Below are 25,464 nucleotides of genomic sequence, written 5' to 3'. Positions count from 1 at the left end.
GCAGAAATTGTAGCAGCAGAAGTAGAAGTAGAAATAGTAGCAGTAGCTGCAATATTAGAAATAGCAACAGCAGAGGTAGAAATAGTAGCAGTAGCTGCAATATTAGAAGTAGCAACAGCAGAAGTAGACAGAAACATAGTTGCAGTAGTAGAAGTAGTTTGCAGCAACAGTAGAAGTAGTAACCGTGGCTGCAGTAGCAGTAGCAGTTGTAGTAGCAGTAGTAGTGATATTATTATAAAACATTGTGATGTTTTGCCATACACAAGAGCTACAATATAAAATCAAATATTTCACCGCACAAGGCAATACTTCAAACCGCATTCCAGTGCCAAACCAATGTTGAGACTTCCAACCAAACAGCCAAGCCATTATCCTGTGCTCTGAGTGTAGATTTTAAGTGTTGCTAGTCAATACACAGGGATTGATTCTCTATTAACAGAATCTGGGCAAACTGAAGAATATCCTTATCTGCTATAATCACCTGCAAAGGTATTTATTCCCAACGAGAACTCACCGAAGCATATTGCCACTGTACAAAAGCCCAGCTCACGTTGTGATGAGTCTTGTGTTGCGATCACTGATTTGTGTAATGGTCTCAGGTTACCAGTTTCCTGACGTCTGCTCAGGTGGCCATGATGGATTTTGTAGCAGCTTTAATCAATTCTGTGTCTAATGGTTAGAATCATTAAAAAGCATGTAAAAGTCTTTTCCATGTGAATTATGATGAAGAAGGTACACATGATGTCATTTTTGCATGTATGTTTTGATAGGAAAAAGAATATACACCCATGATATTTATAACTGCAGTGGGAAAAAATGAGCACAGGAGTCTTGAAGGAGTGAATGATTTCACTGTGATTTATGTTTCCAGTATAACATAAGTTTGGATATACAGTATTCTATGAAATGTTATTTCTTAAGATTGTTGCATGCTTTAAGTAAAATTACCGTCGATAAATAATGCTATAATTCCTAGAGATCTAAAAAAGTTAGAGTGCAATTTCGAGTAATTTGCTACCTTTTGGGGTAAATATTGAATTCTTACATTATTTAGGACTGGACATGTTAGGAGTCTTGCACATAAAATGCATGCTCTCACATTTTTATTATGGTGGCATAGCCTATTTGTTTTAGCATTTGCTCTTCACACCAGGTACCTGGGTTTATTCTGTCTCTGTCTCTGTGATACTGCTGTTGTCTGGCTTAAAGCTGTATAACACTAAACTACCTCCAACTTTCACACAAAAATCTAACAATAACAACTGTACAAAGACATCTTGGGGAATAGGATACATCTTGGGGAATAGCTATACATCTGTATTTTCTGAATACACATGGCATACTGTTTGTGCAATCCATTATACAAATGAGCCCTTGCCCTTTTCGAAAATTAAGAACAGCGTTACCGCTATTTTGATGGAGATTCATAGAGACATGCTTATTATAAAGTCAAAAATGTTCAGTGGGCTTGGTTTCGAGTGAAGATTTCTGGTGATTATGGAGCTGTGTTTTGTTGTATATTTGTACGTGGTCAACTGTATGAACTGACCACTGGAACAGCCTGGAGATATGGTCACATTCCGCAAACCCTGCTTCTGTGAGTGTTGTAATCTGTGTTCCATTATGGAAGCACCAAGGAACATTGGACAGAAATGGTCATACTTTGTCTGAACTCTCCAGACAGACAGGCTATTCCTTTATCAAACAATTTGTTTTATCAGGCCATTTATTTCAGGGATAAATGGAATGCAATAAACATTCTGTGTCCACCTTTCCATAATCAGATCATATTTTTTATTGATTTCTTGCGATTCAGTGGAAAATATGAATGATAGGTTTGTACAGTTTTGTGAATTGGTTCAGTCTGTGAATGACCAATGGTCAGCTATGTCCATTTCAGAAGTGATCTTAGTGGTATGATGTCCTTTATAGCAGTTTGATTCAGCACTATCTGACAGTATATGATCAATCAGTTTGAACAATAAATGTATGAAAAGTGCAACTTTTGCTTCAACCATGTTCATATGCTCAGTCTTTTACTTTACTAATTTTAAAGTTTTAGGAGATTTTTATATTTTAATATGTTGATGATTATGCTATTGTTATAATCAACCTTTCACATTAACTGAATCTCACAACAAGCAATAAAATCTGGGTACAAGAATATCCCAAATTTGATGGAGATGGATTTTCTTCCAAAGCATCATTTACGCTTGACCATCCTACTGACTTTTGTCTCTTTCTTGTGTTAAATCTTTTTTCCCCCGACACATTGCCTTTTTCTCAAGAAGCAGTTCTCAGGATGCTACTTCTTGTGTCAAATAAAAGTCAAACTTGAAATATTGTGAAACGTGAAATCAGATCTTGTATGGCTAGTGGATGCCGGGGGACTATCAAAACAATCTGTGGATGAAAGTCTGGGATTTCTTCCAAAGTTTAAATCAGTATCCACAATGTTTCAACAGAATCATCAGACTGTATCTAACCAAATCTAAGGTGGTAGTGGGGTAGCCTAGTGGTTAAAGTGTTTACTCATCGCACTGAAGATCCAGTTTGAGTTCCAACATAGGTGCAACATGTGAGGTTGATTTCTGAAGCTTTTCTCGATGATATTGATGGAATATTCTTAAAAGCAGCTTGAAACAATACTTGCTTACCCACTCTCACCAGGTAGCCAATCCACAAACAATCATAGCAGTACCTTATTCGTAACCATTTCAAACAGTATAGTTATGACAGCACAGAAGGCTATGAAAACTTTGTGGATCAGGACTGACCTTTAAGTGTCTAGAGTGACATGATCTCCTTTCAGCTGAAAACTTTGAATGAATTACTGAACATCAGTATTACATTACATATCTTTTTTAAAGAGTAGTTTGCAAGCTCCGGTGGTTATTTAGTTGTTTTTCTCTCCATCAAGTATCATACTCCAGTGATCATGCACAATGCGAAAGTCTATTCTTAAATGTGCCATGAAGGATAGCTTGAGATTAGGAATTGATTTTAATCGTATTATTTTGAGAAAAGTATATTTTTATTCAAGAACAAAATGATTAAGTTTACAAGAAGTTCATTGGAGATAATTCAAAACTATTTCTATCATAAAAATTCACTTAAAAAATATGCAGTAACAAGACCACCTTGGTGGAATACAATTAAGTTACTTAACCGGAAAATTTGTGATTACTCCCAGCATTCAGTATAATAGCATCGGGACTACTTCACAAACAAAGTTGGAAACTCTTATGGAAAAAGGTCGTAAAAAATATTGATAATTATAACCAAGATGAAATTGAGAATTTTTTTGTCAAGGATTAACAGAACCTTTACATGACCAACTATACAGGTTAATGAACCAATGTCTGGGGTATTCATTCGTAGTGAATATCTTTCTTGGAGCAAATCACCTGTGAAAGTGTTTATTCCTGATAACAAGGCAGTCAAGCATGCAACATGGAGACTGCGGTCTGTATCGCCCTGAATCAGTTCCACATCAAGATTTGTGCAATGGTCTGGAGAATTTGTTTTGTGACGTCTGCTCTGGCGGCCATGTTTAATCAGCAGCCAGTGAGGAAGCACTGTGTTCACTTTTGTCGACCATTATCACTAGTATGGTCCAATTCCTGCAGAAAATGGGAAAATAAGAGCTGTGCTTGTACTGCCAGACTCAAAAGATTAAAAACTATGTTTTATTGTTTTTGGTATTGTGTGAATATTGATCAATATGCTTAAACAATCTATAGGAGTGCCTTTATAAGTTTAGGATTCTGCAATAATTCTAAGTAATCTTTATGTAGGAAATCAGGTTGTTAAATTGAAAATCAATACATTAATTGAGTGAAAATTGCAGTTTTATGGGCATAATTTAATTTGGTTTGTAATAACTACACATTAGCTTGCCCAGGTATTTGAAGTGCAACACCGAAGATCCAAACGTTGGTTTAGCAACAAATATAACATGATAATCAAGTAAAAATTCATTTAAGATATTGCTAAATCAGATTTGATAAGATTAGAAATGCCAATGCCTATTTGCAGGGCATGAATTGTCATAATTGAAAATCTGTACTATTTTTTAAAATGTGATGGAAATATATTGAATAACTTCAAATTGATTTTTGTAGAAGAAAAGGTTTATTATGTACATCATGATTTGAGCATTGATTCCAATTTTAATTAAAGTCTAATGTTAATCAAAACTAGAATAGTTAGAAAGACATTTCATTCCAATTTGATGAAACAATTTCAGTGAGACAGTCTACATTTTAAGACGGTTTCATGGACTGGTATATGGCTCTTCAGTGACAATCATTTTCTGCTAATATGAAGATGTCCATTTGGCAAATCTACTGTTCTGCTAGAGGTGGGTGGTGGTGTGACTTCATGATGGACTCTGCTAATGTGACGAAGAGTTCTATCTTTACTTAATGAAACATCAATGTGCCTGCGTATGAATATCAGCCAGAGACAATCCTCACGAGGGATTCTGTATAAGCAAACATGGCTGATGATACAGAATTACCCATGATGCTACAGTCTTGCTGGTACAACTCAATGTACAATTAGCGTCTACAAGTTATTTGGGAAAGGCAAACAAAAACTTGCCATCATGCATTATCTTGGTGAGCCATGCTCATCAGTCTAGCTTCATCACTGAGGATCCATTAGGGATATGGTACGAAGATTTGGGACTCAAAGATGCTCCTGCCTTTGATGGTCGAAATGGCATTTTAGATGGGCTGTACCAATATTAGTGGATTCTCTAAAGTCACTCCTCTCTGTTTTGCTGAGATCCACCTCTTAGTTATTTCAACAGTGAAATTTGGATTATAGTGCTTTTGAGCCCGATGAGAGAGTGGACGTAAAAGTGGAAACAGTGTTGATAGAAGTTTGGCAAATAGTATCCATGGTAATATAATCGGCAGAATTTGTGATATGAAACCTCTGTGGTGCCTGACTTGGAGAGGTGTTCAGGGTAATGAGGCATAAACTGTTTAATATTTTCACTTCCGTATCATCATTTTGTTATTTCTGGATTGGGGATAAAGGGGAGGCTGTAAGGGGGAGGGAGGGGGAGTAATGGTAATGTAAAGGGGATTGTCAATCCAGCTTGTCAGTAAGGGTTCAATTTCTGAAAATTTGACATGCTGTATGTCAGGCAACATCTTCTGATTAATAGTGAGAATTTGTTTTTGCCGAGTCCACAAATGCAAAAGTTGGCTTTCAAGATCCCTTTTAGCTTCAGAATCAAACTGAGACAAATGTATGGATTATTTGCTATGTCTAGATAAAGAATCATTTCAGAATTCACATACTGTTGCAACTTTGATGCCAACACAGAATGATGTATTCTTGTCAATAGCAATGTATCCTTGTCATACAAATGATATGTGACATTTATAAAAGCTTCATATATGTTCAACAGGTCAAATTTGACATCATAGACATGTTGCCTCATTCACGCTTTGGTGATTATCCTGCTTTGTTCAAAACATACCCGACCCGTGAAGGTCTCGGGGTAGAATAGGCCTTCAACAACCCATGCTTGCCATAACAGGTGACTATGCTTCTCGTAAGGGGCGACTAACAGGATCGGGTGGTCAGACTCGCTGACTTGGTTGACACATGTCATCGGTTCCCAGTTGCAAAGATCGATGCTCATGTTGTTGGTCACTGGATTGTCTGGTCCAGGCTCGATTATTTACAGACCTCCGCCATATAGCTTGAATATTGCTCAGTGTGGCGTAAAACTAAACTCGCTCACTCACTCAAAACATAGCCATTCTGCACAACTGTCATAGTGCCCTGACTGGCATCAGCTGATGTTGAAGAATGTGAGTGAGTGTTTTGGGTTTTACACCACTTTGACCATATTCCAGCAATATCATGGCTGGGACACCAGGAATTGGCTTCACACATTGTACCCATGTGGAGATTCAAACTCAACATGAAAAGTGAACATTTTAACCACTAACCACTAGGCTACACCATCTCCCCAATGAAAAATGTGAACTACAAGCATCTCTAAAAGGAGAGTCTTCATTCCAGAACTGACATCATGTGTGCTTCCTTACATACAATCGCAATATTCACACACACACACACACACACACACACACACACACACACACACACACACACACACACACACACACACACACACACACACACACACACACACACACACACACACACACACACACACACACACACACACACTCTCTCACCTCTCACTCACTCACTCACTCACTCACTCACTCGCCCATCCTCACATACACACCTCCATCTCTGCATAACTTTTGTCATTCACCCACAGTGCTTTTGATATGGCAAAAATAAAAAGTTGAGTTTGAAATTTATTTTATTGTGAATTTATATAAAGTGTGAAAGCAGACATTTTGACAGTGTAAAAACTGTGAATGCACTTTACATAAAGAATGTTACAAATTCCCAAACAAAAGGTAATTGGTTGTTTTGAGTAGTCACAATGTCCTGTGGAACAACATATTGGTCAGGATCTTTGCATTGTGTGTAGCCTGGAGGGTTTGATTGTAAACATAGCTACAGTGTGTGAAGCCCATTTCTGGTGCCTCCACCCTGATATTGCTGGAATATTGCGAAAGGTGGTGTAAAACTAAATTCACTCACTCTTTGCTCATAATATCAACCAGTGGAAGTTCCAGTCCAGACCAACCAAAATCATATGTAATTTTGTATTTTATCTTAAGATCTTCATCTAATGAAAAAGCTGTAATTGTTTTAACAGCAAAGTTTGCAAGTAGACATTTTGATGTTGTAAAAATTGTGAATGCACTGTACATAAAAGAATGATACAAATTCCCCAATAAAAGCTAACTGGTTGTTTTGTGTAGTCACAATGTCCTGTGAAACAACATATGATTTCACGTAGGCTTTCTAAATCATTGCTTTGGTGATAAAAAGTAGGCTGTAATATGTCTGAAAAGAATGATCTGAGACCTGATACTCTAAGTATTTGTTAAACTATGGTTTCAATGTTATTTATTGTATTTGTATTAAGCTGTATCAACAGAATTGATTTCATAAAACCTTTATGCCTTATGTCAAAGCATCTCGGCAATGATATCATGTTTATAACATGTCTGACGACTAATCAGCATTGATATTTGATGTCATTTGAACCGTACAAAACAATGTGTTCAGAAAAGAAATTGATCCTAAATCAATGAATAATGGTATTTCTTTCTCTTGCGTTAATGCTGATATTTCCTAACAAGGTCTCATAACTCTCTTCTCTATTGTAGAACATTGGCATTGCAATTCGTAGTCCATTCATGTGAAGCTAGATTATTACTTGGAATGCATTTCCTTCACACACTGACCCACAGATTTCCGGCCCAAAAAAATATAACTGTATCATCGCATTAGAGAAGAGTTATTGACTAGTTAGTGTGCATCCTTGTTGAATGAGGTGGGAGATAAATTCATGCTCTCATTCTGAAGGAAATGATGAACTTGTGTGTGGAATTGGAGAGTGGTTTGCTGTAAGTGGATAAAAATTGTTGTGAGTGTTAGGACTGACATCACTTTTACCATGTAAAGTTCAGAAATTCCTTTTTGTAAATTGGATTTATCCATGCTTTTTAATTTCAGCTACGTAGATCTAATGTGATATTTACCGGTGAAAATTGGACCCATTCAGTGTTGAACATTTCAGAAAGCCTTATAACTTTGTGTCAGCATTTAAGTGTGTCAGTAAATTATTCCACTGTGATAAATTTCAATTACTTTGACATCCTCATTTGCAATCAACTTTTGCAAACAACTCTACATCAGATCATTTGACAGATGTAACAAGCAGGGCAGGATGTGGTGGTCATTTCTTTTCATTTTCTGACACCTGGTGTCTCCAACTGAATCATGGTTCCTGAATGAAGTTTCTTTATCTTTTTGTCTTTTGTTTTGTTTGTTTTTTGTTTTCACAGATACAAATATGAATACATTATGAGTTAATCTCACTCACTCACTCACTCACTCACTCACTCACTCACTCACTCACTCACTCACTCACTCACTCACTGAAAGGATGTTTTCAGGGTAAGCTTAGCCCTGTTACTTTGAGAGTAACATTGGGTAGTTTTCCTATACATTGTTTCTCTAAACCTGGGAAAGTAATTTTCTTGTAGATTGGTGGAACATGTATGAATTCTAGTTCATTTCACATGTGTATATTTCATAATATTCTGAAAGTGTTTATTTCACATGGACCATATCTATGTGATCTATGAATATGTCCCTGCATGCTTCAGATTTTATGCACATTTTACATGCATCTGTTTCAGGATATCTTAAAAGTCTTATTGTGCATTTCAGATGGAACATATTTGTCTAACTTCATGTACAGTTCACGTGGGTTTATTTTATTATATGCTAAGTGTGTTTTTGTTTGTTTCAGATGCAGTATTGGTTTGAGGGATTGCTGATATACATGTCATATCTCATGTCGATAGGTAACACAGTCAATCCAGGTACGTTCATTTCGCTTCCTCATTCTCGTCAATAACACTACCATCCATACACAGCCATCAGTAGCATTGTGTGTAGTAGATATCAATTCATTGAGATATCACAGATTTGTTTAACTGATCAAACACATCCACTCAAACTATTTGCATTATTTTGATTAACACCCGATATGAATGTAGTGTAAACAAGAGCTATATCATACATTGATCAACAATGTTTTTATGATGATCAAACCAACCTTTTGATCATTTGCGAATGTCTAATTTGAAATGATGGATGATATTGAAGATAATGATCACATACAATGAGACAAAGCAAATATCACATAACATATGTTTGTTTTCCATGATGAATGAGTTCTTAAGAAGAATGGCAAATTCATCTACAGAGGCTTCAAAGCTTCTTTTATTAGTTGATGCCTTAGAAAAAGTTCCTATTAATTGTGGCCCACGACAGACAACAGTCTGGCACATAATATCACTCTGCCAGACAGACTCCATGCGTTGTCACGATTATTATGATTGTAGATGATTATTCCCTGGTTAAGTCTTTCGTAAATATGGCGAGATGGAATTCAAAGCTAGGACCAGACAATATCACGTTGTTATTTATTTCTTAAGAGTCTCTCAACGACTTTATAATGGCTCGAAACAGATTCTCACCCTATGCTGATCCTCTGATGAAAGGGATAGACAAGGCTTGTTTTCTTTGATCAGAATGCCATCCCACCATGTGCAATGATTTTTGGATTCTTCTCAACCGATGTGGCCATCGGAAGCCAATATTTGTTTTGTAGTGATATAGTTATCTCTTCTTGGTTTGGTACATGTATGATAAAATGAAGTTGTTGTGAAGAAAATGACTGATGGTTCATTAAATGTTCTGGTTTCTTTGGATGCTACAAGAATATAGCATAGTTTTGTAGAATATAGTACTTTTTTATATGATATAATTATTTGTTTGGAAATAATTTTAGATTTTAAAATTGTGTAACATTTGATTCATTTCAAAATTCAAACTTCATCTGAAATGTATTACTTTTTCAGTGAAACTTAGAATAAAATTTAGTCCCTCCTTTTTGATTTAAAAGACCATTGGAGAATATTTGATTGTAAGAGAATGTCAGAACAAATTTTGATTTCATATGCAATGATTATCTGAAACAGAAATTTTTACCTTAAACAATACCCACTAAAACAGTTCATCAAGGACAAATGATGTTGAAGGAAAGGATTTTTGGTCACCATGAGTGAGTGTGTGAGTTAAGTTTTACTCCTCACTCAGCAGTATTCCAGATGTATGGCAGCAGTCTGTAAATAATTGAGTCCGGACCAGACAATCCAGTGATCAACAGCATGAGGATCGATCTGCACAATAAGGAACCAATGACGTGTCAACCAAGTCAGCAAGCCTGACCACCTGATCCTGTTAGTTGCCTCTTATGACAAGCATGGTCGCCTTTTATTGCAAGCATGGGTTGCTGAAGGACATGTTCTACCCCAGACCTTCATATGTCTTGGTGACCATGAGTATAAGGAACCCATTGTACCCATGTGAGGTCAAACCAGGGTCTTCAGTGTGATGAGTAGACCCTTAACCACTGGGCTACCTCACCACCCAAACACGTAGCTAAGGGGCAGTTGGGTTTTGGTTCAGTTCCCCAAATGGGTACAATGTGTGAAGCCCATTTCTGTTTTCCGCCACTGTGATTTTGCTGGAATATTGGTGTCAGAAAACCAAATTCACTCATTTGCATAAAATTATTTATAAAACAAGACTAAAATTACACACTTAGCGATAATGTCCTCACTGTGTTGACACTTAGTAGCATCGATAGAGCAAACACTTCACAATCTAAATCTCGTGAAGAATTGTCGGGTGCATGCAGATGGTATCATTTTACCAATAATATGGTAGACAGTTAAGATAGGAATAATTACTCTGTAAATCTGGATTAGATTGAAGTGACTCTGACTGCTGTCTGAATTACAGGAACCAATCACAATCAACAGTATATTTTTAGAAGTCTTGTATTTGTTCCATCTGTTTTTAATCACTGTGATTTGAAGGAAGAAACAGTTTGAACATTTTTGGTACGAAAATAGAAATCATCATTTTGTCCCGCTTAAAAGTTAAAAGTCAATATGAAAATTTTTAAATGATTGTTTATTTATTTAGTTATTGTATATGATAATTTGCCTTAGACTTATAGTAAAAATTAAAACATTTACCAAATCTGTGTGACACTATGCTTCCAGAAAGAATTAACTGTTATGTATGCATACAAGCTAGCACCATGTAAAGAATCACTTTTGTCAGTTTATCACAAGAGTGTTACTTGGACTTAGTTTCTAGATATATAAACAATGTATTTCTGGGCTAGAAATGTTTTTCAGTCACCCATGCTTGTCACAAGAGGCGACTAACAGAACTGTGTGGTCATGCTCACTGACTTACTTGATAAATGCCCTTGTATCCCAACTGGGTAGATCATTCATGTGTCTGGTCCGGAATACATAGCTGAAATACTGCTGAAATATTGCAATGTAAAACTAAACTCACTCATTATTTACAGACTGTCACCATATTGCTAAATATAGATGTAAACATCATACCAACCAACCAGCCAACCAGCCATCTTATCAAAACGTAAAACTAAATACATATATTCTAAATTTTCTGTATTCTAGAAACAGCAATATTCTGTTCAGATACAGTGCTATGTCAACCACTGCCAATTTTTTGAGTTCCATTATTGACCAAGTATGTTTAAACACACTCACAAACAAAGTCTAACTGTCGCCAGTACTCCTTCTTGCAGTGTATCGTTTGTCTGTTATTGTTCACGTTTCCAAATGGACGTAAAAATAAATGGTTCCTGGAAGCAAAAGGTCTACATAATTGAAAGGTCACAGTTTACTTCTTCGACAGGTCCAGATGCTCATTTCACTCAGTAATCCTGGTTTTGTGTTTAAGAAGAGAAATAAAACACGACCGAGGAGACAAGAGGATGTCATTCTGTGGCAGGCAAGGATCTCCTTGCTCAACTATTGCGGACAAAGACATTACCAGGCCTTTAAGTTTTCCTTGCAGCTTTCAATTTGAGCCCACTCTTGCTGCAAGGGTTTTGGGGTAATTGGGTCAAATTTGGAATGGTAAACAGAAGCATGGCTAAGTTTGTGGAGTACTTGCCTCAGGGTTGTTGATGAATCCAGTTCTTGGATGAAAGGTTTTTGATGAAATCAGATACAAATTCCTGAAGTGTTAACTAATGCTTTCATTCTTCCCGTCAACTTTACATCCGATCCATTGTTTTTCAGATATTTTTGTGTCAGGGGACTCAAAGTGACAAAATACACTTAGGTCATGAAGAACTTGGCTTGGAAAAAAATAGATTTTGATAATGGTGGTGTATGTTTTATTACTGTCCTGCATAGTATTAGGTGTGTTACAGGATCCAGTTTAGGTTGGTGTAGTTGTTTGGATGGATGCTGTTTCTGGTTACAATGGCACCTTCTGTTTTAATGTTTGTTGAATTCATTGTAAGATAAGATTGGTTGTTTTGTTCTCATATTGTGTCAAAAGTCCACATGGTGTAATATTGCTGGAATATTGCCAAAAACAATGTAAACCTAACATGACTCATTCATCCAAGGGACAATTTCCTTGTTTGTTAACACTGTGAAAGAGATATGCCAAGGACGGGCATTGTGAAACTGCATGCATGAATCGTTGTACAGAGTTGACTCCCTTAGACTTTCCAAAAAAATACTCTCGAGTGTTTGATCCAACTTTGACCTTGAATATCTTGGTTTGTGTCACTATGCACAGGAATGTGCAACCCTACCCCAACCCCAACCCCAACCCCAACCCCAACCCTACCCCAACCCCACTTTCCTCCCTGTGAAAAAAATCACTTAGGAGTATTTCCCCCAAACCTTTGGACTTCATGATTTTTTGTACAACCTCGACCCCCCTCACCCCTCCCCCATTTCTCCATAATCCTGGATCTGTACCTACTGATATATCCGAAATACTGAATACAGCCTTATCAAGCCAAACCCACTCTTTCCCTGATTATGAAGAGATTTGTCAGTACAGTGGAAGCTGTCAAAACCAGCATCTGTCCAATCCAGCAGGTTGTCAACACCAGCATAAAATCTCAGTCCAATCTATGACTTGTACATTCATCATCAGCTCTACAATCCGGCACATTGTCTAAACTGGATTATTTACTCAGTCCCAATGAGTACCGGTTTAGACAGCTTTCACTGTATTTGATATACAGCACATCCAGGTATTGCAGGATTTGGTTGTAATTCATAGGCACATGGAGTAACAATAGTAAGTGATAAAGTAATAATTTCAAGGAATTCTGCTTTTACTGTTAGAGATTTCATATTACAGAAACAGTCTTAGCCTCTTGTGTATTTATTACATGACAGGGTACAATATACGGACATGCTATTTTTTATGCAAATCAACAAACATACGTGACTCATGAAACCAACATCTGTAACCATGGCGCCATAATTGGAGAAATGCTATTCCGATCAGACAATATTCATACCCCTTATTACCCATTTGAAGAAACAGGAAGTACAGTGATGTATGGCTTATAAGTAGACTCAGTGGATTATGTTCAAGTGACAAGAAGCTGGAAGTAGTGCTTCCTTAGTATGGAACATGGCTCATTATTTTCAAAATGCTCATTCTTGGAAAGTCAGCCATATGTGTCTGGCATGAAAGAGGAACAATATCATGAAATGTCTCAGAAATAAAATTAAATATTATTAACAGTATGAAGTAAAAAGTCTATAGATATATATATTGTCATAAGCAAGATCCATTTTATTGCCTTTTTCACAGATCCACCTGTCATATTTTGTCAAAAATAAGAAATTGTTGGCTTTTTCATATTTTTGTTTGCCCCATATACAGTTCATAAATTGACAGAAGTAAAATGCTTTTAATATTTGTTTGTTTGTTTGCTTGTTTATATTTCCGAGGAAAAAAACCCTGTAAAACAATAAATAAAATTGGTCTGGCCTAATCTTCGAATATAAGATTTGTGAACATTATAACATTTGTGTGAAAATTTTTTGTGTACATGTTGTTTCAAATTGGTGAAAAATAGACTTTGTGGTAATAAGCAAGTGATTGTTGTAAAGGATATGCATGGACAATATGTCTTCTATGAAAGCTGACCACTGTGTATGTTTTCTTGTCATTTGCTGGGCTCTGAGTCATGTTAATGATTAGCTTCAAAGTATTGTCAATAGTTCACCAGTGTTGATCAAAATGTTAATAACCACAATGTCTATATAAGACCTGACTCTTGGCAAAAAATCATGATTGGCAAAAACTGGAATCTGAAAAACTGCAATAAAAATATTTTTTTAGAAGGAATCCAGAAGTATTGAAACATGATAGAGAAGCAACTTGTTAATTGTTAGTATGAGCATAAATCAGTTATTTAAATTATTGTAATTAAAGCCTGTGGAAAATATATTCTTATAACGTCAACACACCACATATTATTATGAATCGGTATTGATCCAGTGTCATTTCCACTTTTTGAAGCGACATACATTTGGGGGAAACAAAGTAAGAAATAGGTTGGAACTGACATGTTGATCTAGAGAACAACTCGTTAAACTGGTCTGGCCACACATGTCTTCATATTAGTCTCAGCCCTAGCTGTTGACAAGCTGGTCAAGACTTTTAGTGCAGGTTTAAGCTCTTTATCCTTGCTCTGTATCTCCAGGGCTCACTTTTTGATAAACCGATGCTAACCCCCAATCCATTCCTTTAGCTTGCACACTCTCATATTACCTGCCTTTGATTTTCATTAGCAAATTTGATTTCCTACGCTGTTCAGACTAACAGACAAGTTGATCTAAGCTCCAAAACATCCTCCGTTTGGGTTTGTTGGTTTTACCAATAAGGGTCAGTTACATGGATTGCAGTAGACTTTGTGAAACATTCAACACTGAAAAACTGACACTCCAAACAAAGTCCTAAAATCTTTTTGATGGAATGGATGTCTCAATGTCCATCACAACTGGTGTTGGCTTTGGTTTGTAAGTGATATGAGTTACCATCCTTAACCATTCATCTTTTATCTTTCATTCTGGTGCCAAAATATGCCTCTCTTTTTCAGGGAATAAATTTAAATATTTATCCATTATATTCCCAAACATGCCAAATAACTTACTGATCCAAACTGTGAAATATGTCCTTGTCAAATATGACTTTCTTCACTGACAAAATGACATATACTGTAGAAATATTGAAGCATGGGAATTTTTAAGTTTTACATTTATTTTTGTTCTAATCAAAGTATGCTATATTTGTCAGTTTAGAATATTTTCTTATACGTGACATATGTCGCAGAAAGCAGCATTCAACAGGAAATAAGATAGCCATATCAAGATTGTTATGTCATTCACAAAAGCAAACCTGCAGATCATTGACCTTCATGAATAAAATAATGAACAATATACAAGAACGTTCATTGAAGAAGAAACTCCTTAATATTTTCCAGTAATCTCACAAAAAACTGGGAGAAACATTATCCCATCCATGAAAACACTTTTTTTCTGAATTTGCTAAGACATTTCCACCAAACCTTCTTAATACCAGAGCATTAAGTGTGAACACGGTGCTTGAGACATTCTGTCTCCTTGTAGGAGTTGTAAATGCTGTTTTTATACTGACATAACTTCATTGTCTTCTTTTTGAGAAATCTAAAAATTTGTAGAACATTGCCTTATTTGAATGGCTTTCTTTTCAAGAATTGATCTTCATGCTGGTCGTAAAGTGATAAATGATAACAAGGCTAGGACGCACGTTCGCTTTTTGTAACTTGCCTTGTTGGTCATTTGTTTGATGCATAACATCAGGTCAGATGGTTACAGTCTCCACCTCATTTGATGAAAATGGGAAATTCATTTGTAAGTGATTTATGAGTCCTAGAAGGAATTTCTCAGGGGATGATTCCAATGGTAATATGTTCTGTGGAACCAATAACGTGTCAGACTTCTATAACTGACTCTTTTGAATATGGAATATTACTGAAAGCCACATAAAACGACATTCACCCACTCACTGTAATTGGGAGAAGTGGGGATGATATGTGAAAAAGTTCTGTAGTTATCACAGGGAAAGAATCACAACTTTTGGATATCTTCTCTGCTCAAAAGATGAAAATTAGAATAAAATATTATGGTTTTAACATAATTCTCATTTTTGTATCAAATTAATGTAAATAATTGTCTTTGTGGCCAAGATACATCAGACTGCATTAGACTACTCCTTAAGGATTATCAATCTGGAACACACTTGTCTTTCCACAAGCACTTTCTAGTTCAGTTAAGTTTGAAACATTATGTTGTTGTTTTTTTAAATTCAGGCTTTTTGATGTGTTCAAGTACTACTGAATGCTGAAAACTGTAAAAACAGCATGGCTTGATATATGATAGAGTAGAGATTTCCTTTGGGTTACAAACACTCGAGAACTGAATTAGGGAATTGCTTGCACAATGCAGATACTTGTACATCATTTCAAAGTATTGCAAAATTAGAAACTACTGCCTTTCCTACAAAGTAGAGAATACCTTCATATTCTAATTATCTTTTTATAGCTTTAACAAAGAATCTTTTTCCAGAAATCTACAATCATGTTTCTTAAAATGTTAATGATGTCCAATTTGGTGAAAAGAAAGGTTATTAGTAGCAAGCTTTATTTTCAGTGGTGGAATTTTTTTTCCTTAAACAACAATTATGTTTTTGAAAATGTTAATGATCTTTGATGTGGGAGAAAGGAAGTTTTTTGGGTATCAAGCTGTATTTTCAGTTGCAGAAAATTTCCCCCCCAAAATCTGCAATTATCTTTTTGAAAATTTTAATGATGTATGATATAGTAAAAAAATAGTAAAACGGAAGTTTATTAGTAGCAAGCTTTATTTTCAGTGTGTTTCTGTAGGCATATTTCAAAATGTTTGAAAATACTATCATTGTGCAAGTCATCTTCATATCACAAAACTCCTTACAGCATTTGCAAGTATCCCGCCAAGTGATGCATCTCCAACTCATATCCGTATCATCATAAGGGATTTTTTCCTCAGGTAATTATGCAAGTTTCGACTGCAAACAAAAGGCAATATCTTGCTCCTTTACACAATGACTTTTTATTCCCACCCTGCGGCAAAAAATTAACAAAAAATAGGCAGTGTCATTATATTGAGGGAACCTCTCTTGGCCTTCCCCCACGGCTGACGAGGAATTTCCTACTGCAAAGGTTCTTAAGGTTGCTGTTTTTTGTGGACGTATTGATTTTTGCCGTGGGTATATTTTCAGCTTGTTAGTGGCTTTCTGCAAGAAAGTGTGTGGTTTTGCAGCGCTGATGATATAACAGTGTAAATGTCGGGCAGGGCTTGTACATTGCTGTCATGTAACATTTTGATACGTATGAAGACAGTTGTTACATATGAGAAAAGTTGTATAATGCAGTGTATATTTCTTTTTATTCTTAGATCATGGTATAAATGTCAGAACAGCACACCAATTCCATTTCTTTGTATTACATGGCGCCATGCAGTGATGGACATGTATGTCTGATGCAAGAAAAGTGTTGTACATTTCAGTGTGGAGATATATTGGTATTGTCATGCAAATGCTGTTATTTCTGTTCTGGTTGGTTATTGCTTGACGGCTGTTGTATATATCAAAGATGGATAATGTCTTTTTCAATACAGAGGTGGTAGGATAGCCTAGTGGATAAAGTATCGTTGGTCATGTCAAAACCTGGGTTCAAATCCCCACATGGGTACAATGTTGAAGGCACATTTTCAGATGTCCCCTGCCATCATAAAGCTAAAATAATGCTAAAAGCAGCGTAAAACCAAACTCACTCTCTTATTCCAGAGTAATGTTCTCCTTAGGTTTATATATTTGGAATGCTGTAAATGCAAGCTTGATCATGTATATTTCAGCCAGGATATGGTTTAAGTAATACATTTCACATGCTTGTATATTTAATTGAAACTGTGTGCAGTATGTATATGCTTTTTCATGTTAATATCACACAGACTTCCTGTGTCAACTTGTCAAATATAAGCATATAATTTTCTGGAAGTATGGTCCTATGTGTAGAAAATCTTTTAGAGTTGGCAATGCCGACATCTTTGCTCAATCCAAGTTAATTTCAGGTTTGCTTGTGACGACTGATGACAGGATCACCATTTCACCATTCAACTTCAAAGCACAGAAGAGTAGGAAACCTGTAATAAAGTTTAAGGTCATGTTAAAACATACCTATCTTTATCTGATGTATCGACTAGTTCAAGCTAATGCAGGTGTTATACATCAAACTCGTGATATCTTGCTACCGTTTATCATGGACCCACTCACGCCCGTAAAGTGGCCCACAAGTGGCCTTTTTCTTACATTCCTTAAAAGCCAAATGGTAGGTAAGATAACAGTATGTCCCATCTTTTGATATTTTGGGTGAAGACCCTCTTGGGGATTGAACCAGCAACCTTTTCAGATAATTTCCAGGAGATGTTTTATCAGCCAGACCAGAGAGGCAGTCAAGACGAACATGATTGTTACTGGCTTCCTGTGTGTGTTATGCAAGGGATGAAAAGTAGATGTGTTGTGTAGTAAATCCTTCTGACAGTCTATAAATGTTTTTCACATTTTCCTTCATTTTATAAATAACTGTTTTCTGCTGCAGAGAATATATTTACATGCATATTTCATGATCTGGTGGGCAGTAAATCCTCATGTTCTTTTACATAGAATGTTTTGTATTGATTTTATAATAAGTTGCCAGAAATATATCTTAATTGTGCAGTCTGATATGAACTGCTTTTCACTTCTTGTAGACTGGACTTTTTTAGAAATGTTAGCATATGTTATGTTGGAGTCATTTTGTGTGCCTTTCTGGTGACTTGAAGACTTGGTGTGTGATGAGTTGATGGCACTTGGCTGCTGGCTGCTGGCTGCTCTGTTCAGTGCAATGTGATTTAATCCCATAACAGAAAGAATTGGTCTTCTGCAAACCATGTTTGTGGTGACCAGCAGTATCTGGTGTTTAGGCCTTCTGACTTGGTTGGCACATGTTATTGTACCCTAAATGTGTGGATCAGTGCTCATGATGTTAATCACTGGACGGCTATTTAGTCCTGGCATGGTCCAGAATCAAGGTTTTACAGACTTGGAATATTGCTGACAGCCATTCAACAACAACAAACACATTTATTTTAGCAAGAAGATAAAGAATTTATCGAGTCCACATCTTTTGACATTGTAGATATGCTCAGAACATGTTTCTGACAAATTTACACCAACTGTTTACAGAGTTGTGAGCTTTTAGTACTGTATTCAGATAGAACACTTTCATCTCATGTAACAGGTTCCGTGAGATGTCTGCAATCCTGTTTAGAACTGCTGTACCATATAGACTTCAGTACTAAATAGCCATCGATTACTGTACCGTTTAATGTTACCCCAAAAGAATTCCGATTCAATTTTACTAATGCCAAGTGTAATTTAGTACCGATTTCCCAGGAAACATTTCTCTGAGTGATCCTATGGCTGTACTATGATTTGATGAATAGACTTTGGGAGTTTTTTTAAAAAGTAACCATACCAGTAATGAGGCTTCTACCATTATCAAAAAGCTTTGAACCTTTTTGATGAATATGGTTTATAAAAAATAACACAAAAAAAAGAACAAAAAACCCCAGTTAATCTCATCCAACAATTTATATAGTAGAGGTTCCTGAAAAAGGCTTGAAGTTGTACATGGCCATGGATTGTTCAAATGGTAGGGGGTCCATCATTTCTTAAAAAAAAAATTTGGATTTTTGTTCTTCTTGAAAAGGATGTAGTGGAGTGAAAGTATAATCTAATTTGATTTTTACAGGTCGTCTATTATATAAGCTACAGAGATGATATTATTCCTCTATGTATTGTTACATTTGTAAAATGTCATTGTGGGATATTTTACAGGATCTCTCAGCTGTGAATAAAAAAAAAACTCCTCATTTAATCTAGTGAAATTGTTCACAAAATACTTTATAATGCAGATTTAACAATAGACAATGCTATACATTGTATGGAAGATTTATACTGATAACTGTGAAAGAGTTCATGGTAATAAAGTTACAAGGGAAACATATCCTTTGAGACAAATGCTGGAGAAATATACAAAGTAAACTTTATAAGGAACTCAAAGGAACCACTAATTTTGGTTCATTATATCGATAGTTCACTGTACACATTTTGATTACAATACACAAGTGACGGGGACCCAAAACAGTTCATTATATTTTTAGTTCATTATAAGCATGATCATCATGAAAATAGTAAACTATGGCATAAACATTCCCTCTGGATTATGGCTGCCATATTCCTCTGGGTACCACAGACACATACAGAAATAAAAATTAAAATTTGAACATAACTATCCTTTGTGGTATGCCTACCTAAATTAACAAAATTACCTCCCCTGACAATGACATCATGGTATTGTTGTTTGAAAACTTTCACAATTTTACTGTATGGTCCACATTAAACACGTATTACAGAAGTGAGAGTGAAATTTTAAAGTTCAAGTTCTGCTACGTCACTGATACATCTCTTAGCACTTAGTTCTGTTGCATAGGTCCTGCGGACAGTGATGTTTGTCATATTTTTCAGTTCATTAACACATGATGATTACAAACATAGTTTACCTTATTATAATCATTCCTTATCAAACTCCAGAAGTTAGTCTGACCCAAATGGTAATTGGATGGTCACAATGGCAGAGCTGTAGCTTTACTCATGCGGATGCACATTTCATATCTGCTTTGAAATTTGGTTATGAAGTTGTATTAAGAATTTTGCAATGTATCTGACTCCAAATTCTCAACTAAAAGATTTAGATATCAGTTTGGCAGAGATGTTATTCCATACTCCACAGACATAATTCTTTGTCTCCAGTGTCTCCCATAATCAGTATCCTATATCGATCTTTCAACATATGAACAATTTATTTTCAAATTCAAATGTAAAATTTCAGTTCCTTTCTGCTTGTCACACAGAGTGATAACTACTGTATTTAAATTTCACAGGACTTGTTTCATTCACAAGATGATTGCTGAGGTTGATTAAGTATTGTTGCCTGTTTCCAAGTGTGATGCTTGTATCAGTATTTATCAATATAGGAGCCGCAAAATATTACTGCACTCAGTGGTTCTGTAAGTAATAGTGATAGTATCTGATTTGGAAAAACAGGGCATAACTGTTTCACCAGTTGTTCCTATCATACATACATGCAAAGACAAGTCAATTATTTGGCAGGATTTGATGCTCATATCTCTCTCTCTGAAACCAGACTCAGAAAGCCATGGTATTAAAACACATACACCAACCTTTTAGTTATCTAATTCATACAAACAATGATAATATATTGGCGTTTTGAACATCTTTTACTTTCGAAATGTATAAGGTTGATCGGAATCAAAGCCCACAACTTTGTCTCCAGGAAAATTAAAACGTATCTTAATAATTTCGCATGGAAATGAAATCGAAAATACAAAAACATGCATTAATTCTTTCTTCCTGATCCATCTTGGTGTCAGGAATCTTGTTTAAAATGAGGGTTGATATTTTTTGTTTAAAGAAAAACCATTTAATTTTTCTTTGTTTTGAATTAAATCACCATTTTAACTACATGGTGCCACGGAGTAAAAATCTTTGAGGGAAATCTGGAGTAAAAGACTGTAAAGCAGAATTAATCAAGGACATTGATAAATGTTACTAAGATGAAGAACATATCATCAGTGATGTATAAAGATTGGCCTTTTTTGACCGAAAGGGAAAGAAGATAGTAGCCAACTTGATCCCAATGAATTATAGCTGTGAGTTGACACTTGCTTATTCTTTCTAAGCTCATATATAGCTTACGTGTCAAGGTTCATTTTTATCCCTGATGGCTGTGGTTCCTGCATGATTTAGAAGAGGCTTAAAGAGGATTTGTTTGCAGCTTTGGTTCCTGTTTAACAGAGTTATGTGGCATCCTCGACAGTGTAGTGCATAAGTTAACTGGCAGGAACATTGTTCAGAAGACATGTCTCACTGAGGTTATCAGTTAACATGTTCACTGTTGATTATCTGTTGTAGTGATATGTTGAAAGGTTAACATTTTTACATTTGCTGTTATATGTGGTGTTTTTTTTACATTGTTAAGGCATTCTTTAAGAAATAGCACTTTTGACATCTGGTGTTTGTGTTTGTGTTTGGTGTTTGTCATATGATAAAATAATTTAATCAGTTTGTTGCACAATCTTGTAAGAGTACATCAAGGATTATTTGAGAAATTTGCCTGACTGATTTAATTGGTACATCTAAGGTTTTAGTGGACACAGATTTGCTCAAGCTCTGGTTTCTGTGCATTAAATGTTATTATGGATTTGGAGGGAGATTATTTTCCATACTATTGCCTGGATATCATGTAAAATATTTGCTCAAAAGAATGCTGGTCCACTATTTCTTGGAATGGTTATGTTAAACATCGACAAAATTACCTGATATGATTTGTGTAGAAAATACCAACTTAAGGTTCATGACAGACATGGTTAGGATCAGTAAAATATGTGTTGATGTGGTGACCAGAAAATTCCTGGCACTAAAATTCCACCAGTTATTGGTGACAAGGTATATGATTTCAAGAAGGTATGGCTCTGAAATGTGCAATATGAGTGAATCAGTTGCTTATAATGTTTAAGAATATATCAGTGTATAAAATAAGCTGAAACCACAACCAGACATAAGGGCAGGTAATGTCAAAGTGTTACCATCCCAAATTGGATCAAACCAGACTAGACAATCCAAAGAAAATACCTCAGTTCTTAGTTACAAGGAACAATTCAGTGAATCAGTGACTTGTATTTACTAACAGTCCATTCACAACAGTCATTTTCAGAGATTTTAAGGTGTTATCCGATATTGTTATCAGACCATGGGATTGGCTAGCTGGAAATGTAGACTGTCTCTCAGAAACCTAGCCTGTCTGATGGATCCTGTTTCACATATATATGATTATATAAGGGCAGGTCTGTTTGATGTTGGAGGAAAACCTTGAGTGACCGAGATCACAAACTTGGACCACTTTGAGATCTCTAAGCTGCGTTATTTGTACTGAGACAGTAAGATGGTATCTGATATATTGGCCCAGTGACCTATTCTGAATTATGCTAAAATATAGCAATTATAAAGTAGTTAAATCATTTCCATTTCTGCGTGAAATCTTTCCTGAGTTCCTACCATATCATGAATTCATCATCCTATGTGGGACTCATGACAAACTGAGGCAAAGGCTAGTCAGGTGTTCTCGTCATGGTCCAAACATGTGCTTCAAATCAAAAGAGGCAAAATCATTGGACATATGTTTTGTCCTTGATACTTCCCAAATTTGGAAATATCCAGCACATGTCTTGTATATAACATTCTGAAAGATATGCTGAAACTTGTTGAAACTTTGATCAGACAACTTATGATCAAATGTCATATGCTGCTCTTTGAAATCCTGGGTAAAAGACAAAGAATAAAGAGTTGCATTGCACCAATAAAGTTTGTGAAATGTAAACACTAGGACCTGGGGTTGTTTGAATATTGCTTGACACAATGAAAAAGATGACTTTTGGAAAATTGAAGCCGTACCTCTTGCCATTCAGTCTTAGTGAAAGAAGAAATACACTTCAAGCACATTTCGTTTCATAATGCTGTTTTTGCAAATATTTTATTTTCGATAACAAAAAGTTTTAAGAAGATATTAAAAGATCTGGTAAATTTCACTTGAATTCAGAAATGAAGTCAAAATTTGTCTCATCTGACATCACATTGTCCATGTAAGAAATGGTGGAACATGGGCCTTTAAATTTCACCCTCGAGATTGCAGCCAGAGGGTCTTGAATATTTGGCTCAGCTCAGGTCTCTGAGATTGGCTAATTTTCCCATGACTTAGATTTTGATAAAAGCACCAAGCAATGTGATTCCAGGATTAGTCTTGCTCGCCAGACAATTTTCCGTAAACTTGAAAAGCACTGACAACTGTTGGACCAAACAGAGAAGCGAGTGTTATTTGATTTGTTCTATCCCCCCTCAAGCCAGGACTGGAGAATTAAATTGTAATCACTAGTTGAAATTATTTGGGCAAGGATTGGCTGAATGTGTCCAATATGAAGTTATTATTGAGAATGGCAAGTACCTTGGGAATGAAAGTAATTTGAGAGATTGAAAGACCGTACCAATTTCAGGAAAGGCTGAAGGGTTTCTTTTGGTTACAAAACAGGTTTTGGGAGGGAATGGCTGTTTGTCCATAAGTGCCTGGATTTGACAAACATATGCAAACATGTCTTGGAGATATTGATGGATCTTCTGAATTTCTTTAGAGAAGAAAGTGACTTACATTGTTTGATCTTTTTATGAAATAAGTATTAAAGTGTTTTAAGTGTCTTCTGTGTTCTTTAAAAAAATATGTTAAAATAAAATAATAATAAGGGTATTTGCACAGCGATGACGGACATGCTCAGAGGCATTATAGCATGTATGTGTATACACAGAGACAGCAGTACAGACAGTTAGTGGTTGTGTCAGAAGAGCTATGTTTTAGTCCATGTTTAGGAGTGCCTGCAGTGCTACCTGAGTTAAATGGGATAACATGTTATCATAAGTGAAGACGGTTGATATCTGACTGGTCAGTCATGGTTATTCGAATAAAAGGCACAAAATCATTCTTCATCAGAAGAAATGACTGCTAAGCATAAAATCCATTTTAAATGTGTGAATATGTCACAGCCATGTGCTTGTGAATTGGTCTGTGATGCTACCAGGTATAACCGACTGGTGAGCACATCCTGATCCCTGGTGGCATCAGTCACAAACACATGCAAGGGCAAGTCAATTTTCACCTGAAAATCATGGGAACATGTCGCAGAAATCAATTGTTTCTAGCATCTGAAAGGACTGTTGTCACTATTGAGTATGTTTGGAACAGTCCTCCACACCTCTAGCATCTACAAAAGCTTTGAGACTTGTGAAGGTTACAATTGATCCTCAGTAACCTATGCTTGTGGTAAGAGGTAATTAACAGGTGGTCAGGCTGGCTGACTTGGTTGACACGTTATCAGTTCCCAATGGCACAGATAGATGCTCATGCTGTTGATCACTGGATTGTCTAGACTCGATTATTTACAGACTGCCACTATACAACTGGAATATTGCCGAGTGCAGTGTAAAGCTTAACTCACTCAGTCTCTGACTTACTCATTCACACAAGGCCTTGAATGCTATTACAAGATCAAGGGTCATTTTGTTAAATCTTCGTGGAAAAATCACATTAATTTTCCACTCAAAAGTTGGAAGCACTGGATCATTGCTTACCTTGAAGTGCAAATTGACAAATGGAAGGTTGAAGTTACAGCCAGATGGAACATCGAAGCCATCCTTCTTGTCAGACATGGAGTGAAATTCACACATGTCTGACTCACTTCAAAAACATCAACAAAACATTTTACAAAACTGAGGTGGCATGGATAAAATTTGGATTTTAAATCCATCTGGCAACTGAATGACCAGTGGGTCACAGTTTAAAAAAGAAAGATAAAAAATGTGATCAGAATAATTTAGTACCACCAAGGATAGCGAGTACTCTCCATCAAAATGTGAAATGTTATTTGACAGGTTTAACTGGCAAAGAGTCCCTAGTGACCTGCAATGACCCCCTTGGTATTTCTCGAATAACTCTACATGACTTTGCTTTTTCATATTTCCCCACAATTTTCATTTACTTCATTTCTATCTGTCACAATGGTAATTTGATCAATAAATACAACAGTGAGTGATTGACAGGTTTGATTGTACTGCGTTACCCAAGTGTTTTTTAATGTTGTGACATCAGCATTG

At 36.0% G+C, this 25,464-nt stretch overlaps 1 protein-coding gene across 3 annotated transcripts in view; it reads left to right on the top strand.

Moving 5' to 3' along the window:
* The window catches only part of LOC137286985 (suppressor of lurcher protein 1-like), a 563,849-nt gene that overhangs the window by 372,553 nt on the left and 165,832 nt on the right, over positions 1 to 25,464 (top strand). For all 3 annotated transcript variants that reach the window (XM_067819057.1, XM_067819056.1, XM_067819055.1), the window contains exon 4: positions 8,435 to 8,507. In XM_067819057.1, coding sequence (XP_067675158.1) covers positions 8,435 to 8,507 — 73 coding nt within the window. The remainder of the gene's footprint in view (positions 1 to 8,434; positions 8,508 to 25,464) is intronic.

Source organism: Haliotis asinina, chromosome 6 (genome assembly GCF_037392515.1).
Source record: "Haliotis asinina isolate JCU_RB_2024 chromosome 6, JCU_Hal_asi_v2, whole genome shotgun sequence".
NCBI classification, from domain to species: Eukaryota; Metazoa; Mollusca; class Gastropoda; order Lepetellida; family Haliotidae; genus Haliotis; species Haliotis asinina.
The sequence above is the reverse complement of the archived record's forward strand: the minus strand, read 5'-3'. Positions and strand labels throughout refer to the sequence as shown.